Below are 13,721 nucleotides of genomic sequence, written 5' to 3'. Positions count from 1 at the left end.
AATTTATGTTTGCGGTGCAAGGTTCGGAGTCATTGGAACCTCTTTTTTACTTTGTTTTTCTTTTTCTTTTTGTATTCTTCTGCATTAAAGGTGGCTACGTGAAGTTGGAAATGGAGGATCAAGATCTTTGAAGAAAAAGAGTAGTTATTGGAATCATTATACTTCCAATGAGCACGTGGCTGAAGCACCTTTATCAAAACAACATAAGTGCATCTCCTGCTTCCTTAACCATCCCCGAAGTTGTTCCAGTATTAAAAGATTTGTGCCAAGAGTCTTCTCTGATAAATCTACATTTCCTTTGTTGAAGCACACCCTTGACAATGTCTCTGTAAGTAAGCTACCTAAGCCCCTTCTATGGAATCTTGAACTCTTCACCCAATTTTTACTCATATAATCATATGTTATCTCATTGATATTGGAATCATATGTTATTTCACTGATATTTGTATTGTGAATCTTCGTATGTTGCATGTCATCCACATTGACCTCATATCATTTAGGCCTGATACGTAAACTTCTTTTTGGAACTCATGGATGCTGACAAAAGTAGGATTGCTTAGGAAGCAATTTGGGGGAGAGCTTTGACTTTGGATCAGTTAAAAAGAAGGGGATGGATTTTGGTGTATGGATGTTATCTTTGTAAAGTTGAGGAGGTTCTATGTTGTTAGATTTTGTGGATTAGTTAGGTTCCCCATAGGGTGTAGTTGCTTGTTTTTGTGCATTTGCCCCCTTCTAGCTTATGGTTGCTTTGTATACATCGTGTATACTTTCTATTTTTAATACAATCTCCTTTTATGTATAAAAAAAAAATAGTTGAGGAGGAATCAACTGATCTTGTCCTCCTTCTTCATTATGCTAAAACGAGGATATTGTGACACTTATGGTTCTTCTTTTTTTTTTGGATGTCAAGTGGGTGTTTCCTTCTATCGTGGGAGAGACTTTATCAAGTTGTCATGGGACCTTTGTGGCAGAGAAATGTAGGAAGGTGACAAGGTATGGAGGGTTGCTACTCTGTGCTTTTTTTGGACCATTTAGAAGGGGAGGAATTGTTGAACACTGTCAATGTGGAATAAATGGATCAAGATTTCAAAACTCATTCTTGTGCTCTCTTTTGCTTTGGGCTAGGAAGTTTTTAGATGGAGCTCTATATTAGAATTTGTTGATTGGTTGGACACTTTTTGATGGGAGCAAGGTGCTTTTTTATTTCTCTCTTCTATTCTTTTCTGTTTTGGCACCTTTGTATAGCCTCTATGGACATTGGTGTGCCAGGCACTATTAATATTATTCTTATTTGCCTATAAAAAAATTAGATTTATTCTGACAAAAAATGGAAATGGATGACTATAGTGGCCATTGTCTGCTAATACTCATGCTATTTTTGCATCATTCCATAAACAGACATATCAGCACTAAGCTTAGTCCTTTGTAGCTTCCTGTTGTGCTGTCAGGCAAACTATTTAAGGCACACTGAGAAAACCCAAAACTGGGTTCATCTTGTACAAAGTTATAAACTTATATGCATACACACATGTACATGGTAGACACCTGGGAATGTGGGTGTTTCTGTAATGATATTGTTGCTGGTCTTTGGGGTGGATGCAGTAGAAGGTGAAAGATTTCCTCCAGAAAACAGAAATTGCTTTATCTTCAACCAGATATAAATTGTTTCGGACCACTTTTTCATTATAGTCTCCCTCTCTCTCTCTCTCTCTCTTCCATATAAAGCACAAAATTAGTGCCTGTTTGATATGATTTATCTTATGTGAGGCCTTCTCTCTCTCTCTCCCTCTCTCTCTCTCTCTCTCTCTCTCTTCCATATAAAGCGCAAATTTAGTGCCTGTTTGATATGATTTATCTTATGTGAGGCCTTCAATTAATATGCTGGATACTTTTTTTTTTTGTTAGCATCTGCAACAATGCAGATTATAATCATCTGGGTTTTGTAGTCATTCCGAGGGATGCTTATAAGAAAACTTGCAATGGAACCTATTTTCCTCTCCTCACACTTGTTGGACAAATTCTCTTTGATTGACTATTACCTGCACTTCTTTTTAGGTGAAAAGAGTTCGTGTTCTGAATGCGACTGTGGGTCCAGATGAGCCACATGCAGCGAGTACAGCCTGGCCAGATGGCATTCTAGAAAAGCAAGGTCTGGATTTAGTGGATCCTGAAATAGGAAGAGCAGAATTAGAGGGATTTTTATGTTCTGAACTTCCATCTCACCCAAAACTTTATCGAGGACAATTGAAAAATGGATTGCGGTACCTTATTTTACCTAATAAAGTTCCACCAAACAGGTATTTTCATCCATAGCTTTCTTTTTTTCTGTTGCTTTCAAGGATGGAGCTAGTTTGTGAAATGTGGCATTTTTGCATTGAATTAATCATCCTTGCATTTATATTCATGTGCACATTTTGCTCTCCAAATCATAGGGTAGACTTCATGTTCAAAAAAGCAAGCTTACAATATGCAGATCCCTTTAAAAATAAATTTATATGGGATCTTGTCTTCCTTGATTTTATGAATGTAGAAGCATTCATAATAGTTTAATCTTGTGTGAGAGAGAGATTTTTATTTTGAAGTTTCTATTAGGTTTCAAAATTTGTACATAGTTACAAATCTTTAAATATTATTGTTAGCATGGTTAAAATTACCTTTGGAACCCCTTTTCGAAAAAGCTCATGAAACTGGTGCACAGGAATATAAATGATTCTAGGTGCCTCTTCTTCAAATGAACATTGTTCATTCTACATTGTGCACGTGTTTTGCAATCAGATGCATGTGGTTGAAGCTAAACAATTAAAGTTTGTCCAGTATTCAAACAGTCCTACCTTACAAGGGATCTGTTCACCTCATATACACTTGACCAAAGATTCTTGATCTCTCTTCTACTAGTGCAATCTAATTGAGAACACGTGTCTAAGGTTTGGAAAAGATATGCTCGCCCTCTCTCCTACACGTGTTCATAGTTCAAAAACCAGTTGACAACACACCTCTAAGATATGTTTAATTAGCCTTTGGATTTCAATTATTTTATAAATTTAATGAATTGGAGACAAAAATAAGCTAACTACCATGTCTGCCAATAGTGTCTTTTGGGACAATCATATGCATGGTCTGATATCAAATAATCTTTTTTATTAATTTATTTGTATTATATATATATATATATATATATATATATATATATATATATATATATATATATATTTCAATCAGAAACAACATTTTGGTTCATAGAAAACGAATAAAAACTTGGCGACTAAGGCCTCGATTAGGTAATAAAGGGTTGGGGTGAGGATATAGGGGGTTCCAGGTTCAAGTCCCAATAGGGACCCAAAAAAAAGTGATCTATAAAAACAGTACAAGAATGAGCTATCCTAAGGAGAAATCTATGATTATGTTGACTAAAGATGGAAAATTGTACTACAAGTAGAAGTACATAAAATATGTATTCCATGATGTATTATAAATCAAACACATGACTCAACACTACTTTCTTATGATATCAAGCAGTAAAACCTTAGAAGATCACTAGTTCAATATAGGAGAGCTTTTTCTTTTTCTTTTCTTTTTTTGTTTTTTTTTGGTTCTCAAATTTTTATTCATGTGAATCAGATGGACAAAAATTGGAAAATGTAAAATCTAGATCTAGGCAACTAGGCTACATTTCAAATCTAATCCAACATTTGGAGAAACCATTTCAATTAATTGATTGTGCTCATTTGTACTCAAAATACAAACAGCCCCCAGCCCCAATCAGCTGCCTCCCCCCCAAAAGATATGAATAAATAAATAAATAAATAAATTAAAACAAAAGAAAAATAAAAATGAAAGGAATATCAACCATAGCTTCTACTTCAGCATAAATTTTGGGAATGTGGGATCACATTTGCATCAACTTAATATTTTTAGGATTAAATCATGTTTTCTAATATATAAATATACGTCTTGAATTTTAGGTTTGAAGCACACATGGAAGTTCATGTGGGGTCAATTGATGAGGAAGATGATGAGCAAGGCATTGCACATATGATTGAACATGTTGCATTTCTTGGAAGTAAGAAGCGTGAGAAACTTCTTGGGACAGGGGCCCGGTCTAATGCTTATACAGATTTCCATCATACAGTGTTTCACATCCATTCACCAACTAGTACCAAGGTCTGTTCAATATTTGTCTTATGGCTCCTTGTTTAGACAGTGAACAATTGAGGCAACCTATTTTCCCTTTGTGCTGCAGTATAATTTTCTTTTATTATTTTTGGTCTTGATAGTTGATATTCTTTTTTTAATCCTTGATAGAGCCAAGAAGGAAAAAAAGAGAAAAAAATTATTTACAATTACTACTTGCATCCATTTAAAACATTTTTTAGGTGTAACAGAATACAATTAAAATTTGAAATTCTCCTGTTCTCCATAGGAGACCGGCTGTGTGCATTTTAAGTTCAAGTTATGGGTGTGAATATGGATGTATATGGTTATGATTTAACTATTACCTTTATGCATGCTACCAATACATTATACATGTTTTGACAGTGTGTGGAATGACTTTCTTAGGACTCTGATGGAGATTTACTACCATTTGTACTCGATGCTTTGAATGAGGTATGGATAATGGAATTTTTGTATTGCTTTTATGTGACATGCACTGATTTAAGGAGAAATTTTCAATTCCTAGAACAACTTCAATATGCATATCATCTATAACTTGGTTCTTGTGCTATGTTAATGTGGATTTTATTCACTTTCTTTATTTAATTTAATTTAATTTTTTATTTTTATATAAAAGAACATTTCTTAGCTTAACTATAATTGTCTGGTATGGCTAGCCAATAATGCTCCCTTTCATGAATTCAGATTGCTTTCCACCCAAAATTCCTTGCTTCTCGAGTGGAAAAAGAAAGGCGGGCAATACTTTCAGAACTACAGATGATGAACACAATAGAATACCGAGTTGACTGCCAGGTACTAGATATGTTAATGGATTTATATCATGTCAATATTTTCTTATTGTTGGCTAATATCATATTATATTTTGTTTGGTTCTCTTCTGAGCACAGTTATTACAACATTTGCATTCTGAAAACAAGCTCAGTAAAAGGTTTCCAATTGGACTAGAAGAGCAGATTAAGAAGTGGGATGCAGATAAAATCAGGAAATTCCATGAGCGTTGGTACTTCCCTGCAAATGCAACCTTGTACATTGTGGGGGATATTGATAACATTTCAAAGACAGTTTACCAGATTGAAGTATGTTAGAAATCTGCTTAATTTCTCAAGTTTCTTTTTGATAGGCAAATGAAAAGAAATTTATAATAAGTGCCAAAATAAGTGCACCAAATTAATTTCTATTATTTGTATGCATTAGGAACTTCATAACTTTCTTGTAGTTGTAGGATTAGTTTTTCTATCATGAGGTGCTTTCATGAGTAATGTGCACTGTAAGTTTCATGCAGGCCATCTTTGGACAAACTGGAATGGAAAATGAAACAGCTGCAGCGCCTACTCCCAGTGCATTTGGTGCAATGGCTAGTTTTCTTGTTCCCAAACTCTCAGTTGGACTGGCTGGAAGTTTGTCTCATGATAGGTCACCGATTCCTGTAGATCAATCTAAATTTACTAAAAAGGAAAGACATGCGGTTCGTCCTCCTGTCAAGCACAATTGGTCTCTTCCTGGAAGCAATGAGGATATGAAGTCTCCGCAGATATTTCAGCATGAGTTGCTTCAGAATTTCTCAATTAATATGTTCTGCAAGGTAAGAATAGGGCCTATTGTGCTGTTTGGTTTATTTGTTTGTCATCTTGTATTTTTCAGTGCATCTATAGTGACCTGCCTTGTTTTGTTGCATTTCTAAATAATTCCTGGATATTTGGAAGTACATGGCTGTGTGTAAAGGCAAGAAAATAATCTGTTTTGTGGAACACTGCATACCAGCTGCTTTCACGTCGAAGGTGAAATGATAAAACTAGCTTTTATGGAGAGGACCAAACGTTTTTAGCAAACAAAGCCCTCTCTTCAAGGGCAACATGATGCCAGGGCTAAGAAAAAGGAAGAAAGACGAGGAATATAGCAGTCATGAGAAGTCCTCCTTGTTTTCTTCCTTTTTTCAGTTTGTAACACACCCTAATAGCCACTTCCTCTTCTGAACCCTTAATAGTCTTTATCTTTGCTAAATTAAAAGTTTTCTACCCCTTCAATTTGCTTTGTTGATGTCTTGGAGGTGCCTTATTTATTTATTTATTTTTAATTTATATTGCTTAATTAAGACTATTTTTTTATGGTTTTTGAGAATGCTTCTTGAAAGTTCTTTTTCTTTTTGAGGGGGATGCAATCAACCACCATGACTCTACCTTGAATAATGAGTTTAACTCTTCATAGATTTGAGAATGTATGGAAGAATAATGGCAATATCAATTCAAGGCATGTGTATTTTTCAACTTTGTAAGACGTATTTATATAGTGAAAACCCTAATGGGTCAGGTTCGATAGTGGGATTTCTTATTCACGAAATTCCAAAATTAAAAATAAAAACCCAAAAAATCACCCTGATCACTTAAGAGCTTGCAAGGGGTGCTTGAGCACTCCTTTGGTATTTTCACTTTGTGGCCCTTTTCCAGATTGCTTCTGTAAAAAATCAAATCATACCTATTTTCTTGCCATTTTTCATACCAACCTCACTAAATCATACTTACCTGAATGATCACATGTCTGAATTTATTACTTCGAGTCTTCAATGGCAAGTGTAATCCCAAGGAAGTACGTATGGTGAATCTAGTTATGTTTGGAACAAAATTGTCAATCTAAACTAGCTAATCTAGCTTGCAAACAACTATCTTCACCTAGATTAATCTAGAAAGGATGGGGAGAGGTGACTAGATTTTTTAACTTCTAGGTGATTTTGTAGATAGGGTGGGATCTAGATAAGAGAGGGAGTAGTTTTTTGTGTTTTTTCTTCCTCTAGGCTATTCCTTTTGATATTCTTTGTATGTGACTTGTGTACTTGGGTGTATAGTTTTTAATTTTTTTTTAAAAACTTGTTGGGTTCTCTAAAATTGTTTAGATCAGATTCAAACCCTAGCTATATCTTCCTATTCAAGTTCAATCCCAGTGAAAGTAACAACAGAAATGCTAAGTAAATAAGAGATCATACATGTGACATACATGGAAACCCCAAATAATCTGTATCTTGGAGGGGAATTAGAGGATTTCTCTGTAGTAAGACTCAAATCCACTAGAAATAAGAAGGTAGTTTTACAGGATTAGTGAACTCTCATCTAATCCACGTTCATGGGCTTGTTTTTCATGAATCCACCCTTTACACTGAATCCTCATAACACTGGCCTATTCCAATTGATGTCTCAATGGAAGCTGAAATATAGCTCCTATTAATCTCAAGAAATTATCCTCCTTGATTGATGAAGGTGATGTCTCTATCAAAGATTAAATACCTGCTCCTATTAGTCCATATATCATTGATTTGATTTGATGGCCGATTCTTTGCTACATTTGGCACAGTTGTTTTAACAAATAGGTTTTCTGGTTGAGCAAAAAGAACTTTGACGTTCATGAAAAGATAATACTCGTTTTTCCATATGTCAAGAATAGTCTCTAAAGCAAACTTATCATTCTATGTGGTGTCTGGAATAAAATTACTTGAATTTGCTTGCTGGAACTTTATGCAACTCTATCTGGTGATCAGTCTGCATTGAATGGTGAAGATATACTGCTCAGGAGTTACCAGCTATTTCATTTGAACAGAATTGCCATCAATTACTAATTTTGGACTAACAAAATCCTAATGCTTTTCATATTTTTTTTTACAGTACTAATAATTTTTGTAGATCATTAAAAATGGACAAGAAATGAACTCACATGCACACAGATATATGTATATGGGTATATTTATGTATGTGTATGAACAGATCTTCTGTATGCATGTGTACTTGTTTCTTTATTTCTTGGTGATCTGTCTTTTATATATATAGACCTATGGAAGTGGATTAGATTAGTTGGGATTATTGCTGCAGATTCCTGTCAACAAGGTTCAGACATATGGTGACTTGCGAAATGTTCTGATGAAGAGAATATTCCTTTCCGCTTTGCATTTCCGGATTAATACAAGATACAAGGTGCTTCCTCTATTTGTGACTTGGTTTAACTCCATCTCCTTCAAATTGTCTGAGATTGTTCCTGAATCTTAGCATATAATTTAATGATTAAAACTATGATTGTATGCTGGCTTGCACTTATGTGAAATTTGAGTTTGTGTTTCCATTGATTGCTTCTTGGCTTGCTCAATGGTTTCATTATTTTGCCTTCTTTATATGAATTTACTGTCATTTATGATTTGCCCACTTGTTTATGAATTTAACCATATTTAATAATTGATAACCATTTCTCTCTATGAGCTTTGCTTTTTAGTTCCCATTATCTCTGTTCCATATGATTAGCTGATTTGTCATTGGCACTACTAGCTTCCATATAGATATGGTGACCAATAATATCACCAAACAGATTCCTGATCTTTGTAATGCCATTTATAACATTTATAATATTTTCTGGATACTTATCATCCCACTGGAGGCATCTACCACAAATATTGGATTTCCCTCAATGTCATCTATGGTCTTTTGTTTATTGTATGATGATCATGATATAATATTATTATATTCTCCTAAAAAACTGTTAGCTTACTGATTAAAAAATTTCAGAGTTCCAATCCTCCATTCACCTCAATTGAGTTGGATCATAGTGATTCTGGAAGGGAAGGATGCACTGTCACTACTCTTACAGTAACTGCAGAACCCAAGAACTGGCAAAGTGCAATTAAAGTTGCTGTTCAAGAGGTTTGTACTTTTGTCTGTTCCCACTCTTTGTTAACACTATAGTTGCTTGCTTCTTCAATCAGATTATTTGTTTGTAATCCCTTCATTTCTCTATTATCACTTTGACCATCTGACTTTGCATTGTTTCTTTGAGAAGCTGTGTAGGTGATGCATTGCTAATATACTATTCAAATTGCAGAAAATCAGGCGCTGTTTGGTAACTTTTTTTCAAAAACAGTTCTAAAAAACAGTTTTTGAAAATCGTTCTTTGATGGTTTTTAGAACAAATGTCTGTTTGGAAACTTGAAATGTTTTTAACTTGTTTTCTATGTTTTTAAATAAGTTTTAAAAATAACTTCTATATATAATGTTTTATTTTAATTATTCTTCATATTTGTGTAATTATTTTTTAAAACAACTCTAAGAAAACAAGTAAAAACAATTAAGGCATTGTTTGGTAATTGATTTTAAAAACAGTTCTAAAAAATAGTTTTTGAGAATAGTTTTATAATGTTTTGTACAATAAATGTCTGTTTGGAAACTTGAAATGTTTTTAATTTGTGTTTTATGTTTTTAAATATGTTTTAAAAATTAACTTTTATATGTTGTGATTTATTTTTAATCATTTTCCAAAGTTGTATAATTATTTTTTGAAACAATCCTAAGAAAATAAGTGAAAACAATTGAAAATAACTTTAAAGATGTTATCTGAAAACATCACGTTTTCTGTTTTTAAGAATAGGAATTTCTCATTCGTAATGTCAAACTCTCCACACCCTCAAAACATCTTATCTTTTGTTCTTTCCATAGAGACCACAACAAGCAAAGAGGAGACAACTTCCAAAATTTCATTTGTTTTCCCCACAAAACGCAAGCCTTTCTACAATGAATTATATATGATTTGTTGACTCCTCAGCCTCCTTACAAAGGAAGTACAATGTTGTGGACTCTTCAAAATATCACCGTTACCTCAACTTTGTCCAAAAGAACTTCTGTACTGCAAACCTCCTCTCCTTTGTTTTGTTTTAGCATATAACCAAAAGCACTGTAAAGCAATTTGACTGTCAAAAAGGATGTATTGAGGTCTCAGTTCTGTGCAAATGAGGATGATCTGGTTTGTCGGCATCTTTCTGTTTCTAGTATCTAATATGTTTTGTCTTTTGCAGGTTCGAAGGCTTAAAGAGTTTGGTGTCACAAAAGGTGAATTAGCTCGCTATTTGGACGCTCTACTAAAAGATAGTGAACAGTTGGCGGCCATGATTGATAATGTGTCATCAGTGGATAATTTGGACTTTATTATGGAGAGTGATGCACTGGGCCACATGGTGATGGATCAGAGACAGGGACATGAGAGTTTGGTTGCTGTTGCTGGAACAGTTACCCTTGAAGAAGTAATTTCACTCTTTTTTTTTTTTTTGATAGACAAAGACAAAACAAATTAAAAAACACCAAAACAGGGGGTGCACCCTACGTATACAACAATATACAAAAAGAGCCAAAACAAGGCTGCAAAAGAAAGAAAAAACCTAGAGAGATATATGGCTAGTCACCATGCCAATCACCCAAAAAATTCAGAAAAGTGGGAAAGTCTAATCCAAAAATTGTTGAGACCACTCTAGAAGTGAATGGAAAAAGAGGTCCTCAAACTTTGGTTTGACAACTCTTCATCTTGGAATGTTCTTTGGTTTCGCTCTCCCCAAATACACTAAAAAGGACAAATAGGCGCCAATCTCCAAACTACTCTGCTCTTTTTCCCTAGCCCCTTAATTTTCCATTCCTGAAGAAGATTTCTCACTAAAGCCGAGAACACCCACACCAGTCCAGAAGATGATTGCAGCAAAGTCCAAAGCTCTCGTCTTACCACAATGAATCAGGTTGTGGTCCTCCGATTCTTTGTTGTCTTTACAAAGGCTGCACCTATTGACCATGGACCAACCCCTCTTCATTAACATGTCAATTGTTAAATTTTTTCCCCAAACTGCTTCCTAAGCAAAAAAACGAGTTCTAAGAGGGGCATACGAACCCCAAATCTCTTTGGATGGGAATAAAAAGCTATTCTCAGCCCTTAGAGACCTATAATACGATATGACATTAAACTTTCCCCTCCCATCGTTCTTCCATACTAAGGTATCCTCTTCTTCTCAAACCTTTACCGCAGAAAAAACGAGTCACCTCCTCTAGTTCCCAAGCTTGGAAGGATCTTCTAAAGTGCACCTCCCAACATCTGCCTCCACCTTCTTGCCTTCCCCAAAGGTCAGCCACTGAAGTAGTGGGCTGCAATTATGAACAGCGTAGGAAAAAGATCCTTCAGCTTAGAATCCCCAACCCAAATGTCCCACCAAAATCTTGTGTGTCTACCGTTTCCAATACGGATACTAGTTCTAAGAAGGAAATCCTCCCATCCTTTTCTAATGTCTTTCCAAAGGCCCATCCCATAAGAATCCCTCACCTCTCTAGTGGTCCAGCCCCCTTCCACCTCTCCAAATTTTCCAACAATGACTTTCCTCCAAAAATCTCCCTTTCTAGGGGAAATCTCCAAAGTCATTTTCCTAGCAAAAGCTTGATTGAATCTCCAAAGAAGTAATTTCACTCATAAAGATCATATATTAAACTTTTGTCTTTTTTGATAGGCAAACAACAAATATATTAAAAGCACCTAACAAAAGGGCACACAAAAGGATATATGGCATATACAAAGGCGTCAAAACACCAAACAAAACAGAGAGAGACACAAAAAGAACTCCCTCTCCCTATTTAGACTATACAATGATCAAGAATAAAAGGTTGAAGGAGAATAGTTCTTAAATCTTTTACCTTATTAGGTTATCATAGATGTTGTTTATTACCATTGTAGTCATCATTATTTACTACAATATGCTTGAGTTCCTTGGAAAAGAGCTTGTGAGTTGACTTCTATTGGCACTGCCATGCTGCTATGATTACTTAAATTTGGGATTTATAGTGTTCTTGAGATCATCATGCTGGGAACTTTGTGTCTCAGACATGAATGCTTGTGGGCTGGTGTCCTTGTTACACTCTAATATAGATGCTTAATCAGGTGGTCAAATTCAAAAAATGCAAAAATACAAGATCCACAATTCGCAAAATTGATCACTACCCAATCCTTGACATCTTCTTACTTATCTGTGGATAATGTAAGAAAGAAAAAATCTTTGGGAAGTTTTGAATTGTAGTTTTCACTCTGGTGACTAATAATGTATTATTACTAGTACCAAGGATCATGCCAGATTCAGTTTATTCAGTTTCTTGGCTGTTAATCTGCATGTAAATCTTGCTTTTTAACATTTATAGTGTAATATTTGTTATGTCTTGGGTTTAGGTCAATTCTACTGGTGCTAAGGTGCTAGAATTCATCTCTGATTTTGGAAAACCTACTGCACCTCTTCCTGCTGCTATTGTCGCCTGTGTTCCAACAAAAGTGCATGTTGAGGGTAGTGGTGAAATTGAGTTCAAGATATCTCCAATTGAGATCACAGATGCCATAAAAGCAGGTTTGGAGGAACCCATTGAGGCTGAGCCAGAGGTATCTTTCTGTAGAAACTGAGCTTGCTTACCACTTTGACCTTCCATTGCCATGACATTCTGGGGAAAACAACAAGTGAAGACTCTTTTGCTTACTGCATCATTTGTTTTGTTTAATTTTGCAGCTTGAGGTACCAAAAGAACTGATATCTTCATCACAGCTACAGAAATTAAGGGTAGAGCGAAGTCCGTCTTTTATTCCTCTATCTCCAGAAGTAAATGTCACAAAAGTGTATGACAATGAAACAGGAATCACTCAGCTCCGTCTTTCAAATGGAATTCCTGTAAACTACAAGGTATGCCTGGTATTAAAATTGCTTCAGGGGAATTATAGGGAAATTAATCTTCTACTTTTAGTAATTATAAGATATATGATTCATTTTTTTTTAATTTTTTTTATATGTATACTACCTGTATGCTTGTGGTTTTTCGCCCTTTAATATATTTTGTGCTCATTTATCAAAAAAAAAAAATGATTCATTTTTTTATATGTATGCTGATACACATGTTTTCCAAACATTTTGTATAAATGACACCTTTACATAGGACTTTAATTATTGTCTTTTTGAACATTTTTTTTGCTAGATATGCTATCCAATTTTTACCTATTTTTTCATGATAAAATTTTCATTTTCGTATCATTTTTAGAAGAGGAGAGAAAAATCACAGTTGATTCAGAGGTGTGGTTTTCCAGATAACCTAATGCATTTGTACCTTCATTACTTTTTAAATTTCAAATCAATTTAAGGATATATTTATGATTTCCATTGATGATTCATGAGACATAATATTACTTATTTTGGAATCATTTCATCAGTGTTTGTATTGATCATTTTCATTATAAAAGAATATGATTGGTTTAGATCATATACTTTCTTCTCTATTATGTGCATATGTTGATGGGAACATGTGCATGGATGATAACTAGTGTCTTTAACCATGCCCATAGACTTAACTTTTATCTTTATTAATGAAATATTAAAAGATATCAAGAAATGAAGCTCGAGGGGGTGTAATGCGGCTTATAGTTGGTGGTGGCCGAGCGGCAGAAAGCTTTGAGTCAAGGGGGGCTGTTGTTGTAGGTGTTCGGACCCTTAGTGAGGGCGGTCGTGTTGGCAACTTTTCCAGAGAGCAGGTACCATAATTTTGTACTCTTTTGTTGATCTACTGTTATTTGATTATTATTTTTTGTATTACTATATAAAGTTTTCTTTGATACTTCTTTTTTAAAACTTAAATACAGCCCTTTAGCATGCGTGACTAGAAATTTGTTTTTTTGGTTTTGGTTTTTTTTTTGATGCAGCACACAATCATCATTAGTTCCTATTTTTAGCTTCCTACATCGTTAGTTTA

At 34.6% G+C, this 13,721-nt stretch overlaps 1 protein-coding gene across 6 annotated transcripts in view; it reads left to right on the top strand.

Moving 5' to 3' along the window:
• Nucleotides 1-13,721, top strand: part of LOC100266746 (stromal processing peptidase, chloroplastic) — a 38,119-nt gene that overhangs the window by 1,217 nt on the left and 23,181 nt on the right. For all 6 annotated transcript variants that reach the window (XR_009465118.1, XR_788146.3, XR_788145.3 and 3 more), the window contains exons 2-14: nt 91-328; nt 2,056-2,297; nt 3,963-4,161; nt 4,558-4,605; nt 4,858-4,965; nt 5,061-5,249; nt 5,456-5,755; nt 8,028-8,129; nt 8,712-8,846; nt 9,992-10,216; nt 12,166-12,369; nt 12,494-12,664; nt 13,354-13,503. Coding sequence is in view for 2 of the 6 variants with exons in the window: in XM_059735020.1 (XP_059591003.1) it covers nt 91-328; nt 2,056-2,297; nt 3,963-4,161; nt 4,558-4,605; nt 4,858-4,965; nt 5,061-5,249; nt 5,456-5,755; nt 8,028-8,129; nt 8,712-8,846; nt 9,992-10,216; nt 12,166-12,369; nt 12,494-12,664; nt 13,354-13,503 (2,311 nt within the window). In the remaining 4 variants the exon portion in view is untranslated. The remainder of the gene's footprint in view (nt 1-90; nt 329-2,055; nt 2,298-3,962; nt 4,162-4,557; nt 4,606-4,857; nt 4,966-5,060; nt 5,250-5,455; nt 5,756-8,027; nt 8,130-8,711; nt 8,847-9,991; nt 10,217-12,165; nt 12,370-12,493; nt 12,665-13,353; nt 13,504-13,721) is intronic.

Source organism: Vitis vinifera, chromosome 18 (assembly GCF_030704535.1).
Source record: "Vitis vinifera cultivar Pinot Noir 40024 chromosome 18, ASM3070453v1".
NCBI classification, from domain to species: Eukaryota; Viridiplantae; Streptophyta; class Magnoliopsida; order Vitales; family Vitaceae; genus Vitis; species Vitis vinifera.
This window is presented reverse-complemented; position numbering and strand designations above follow the sequence as displayed.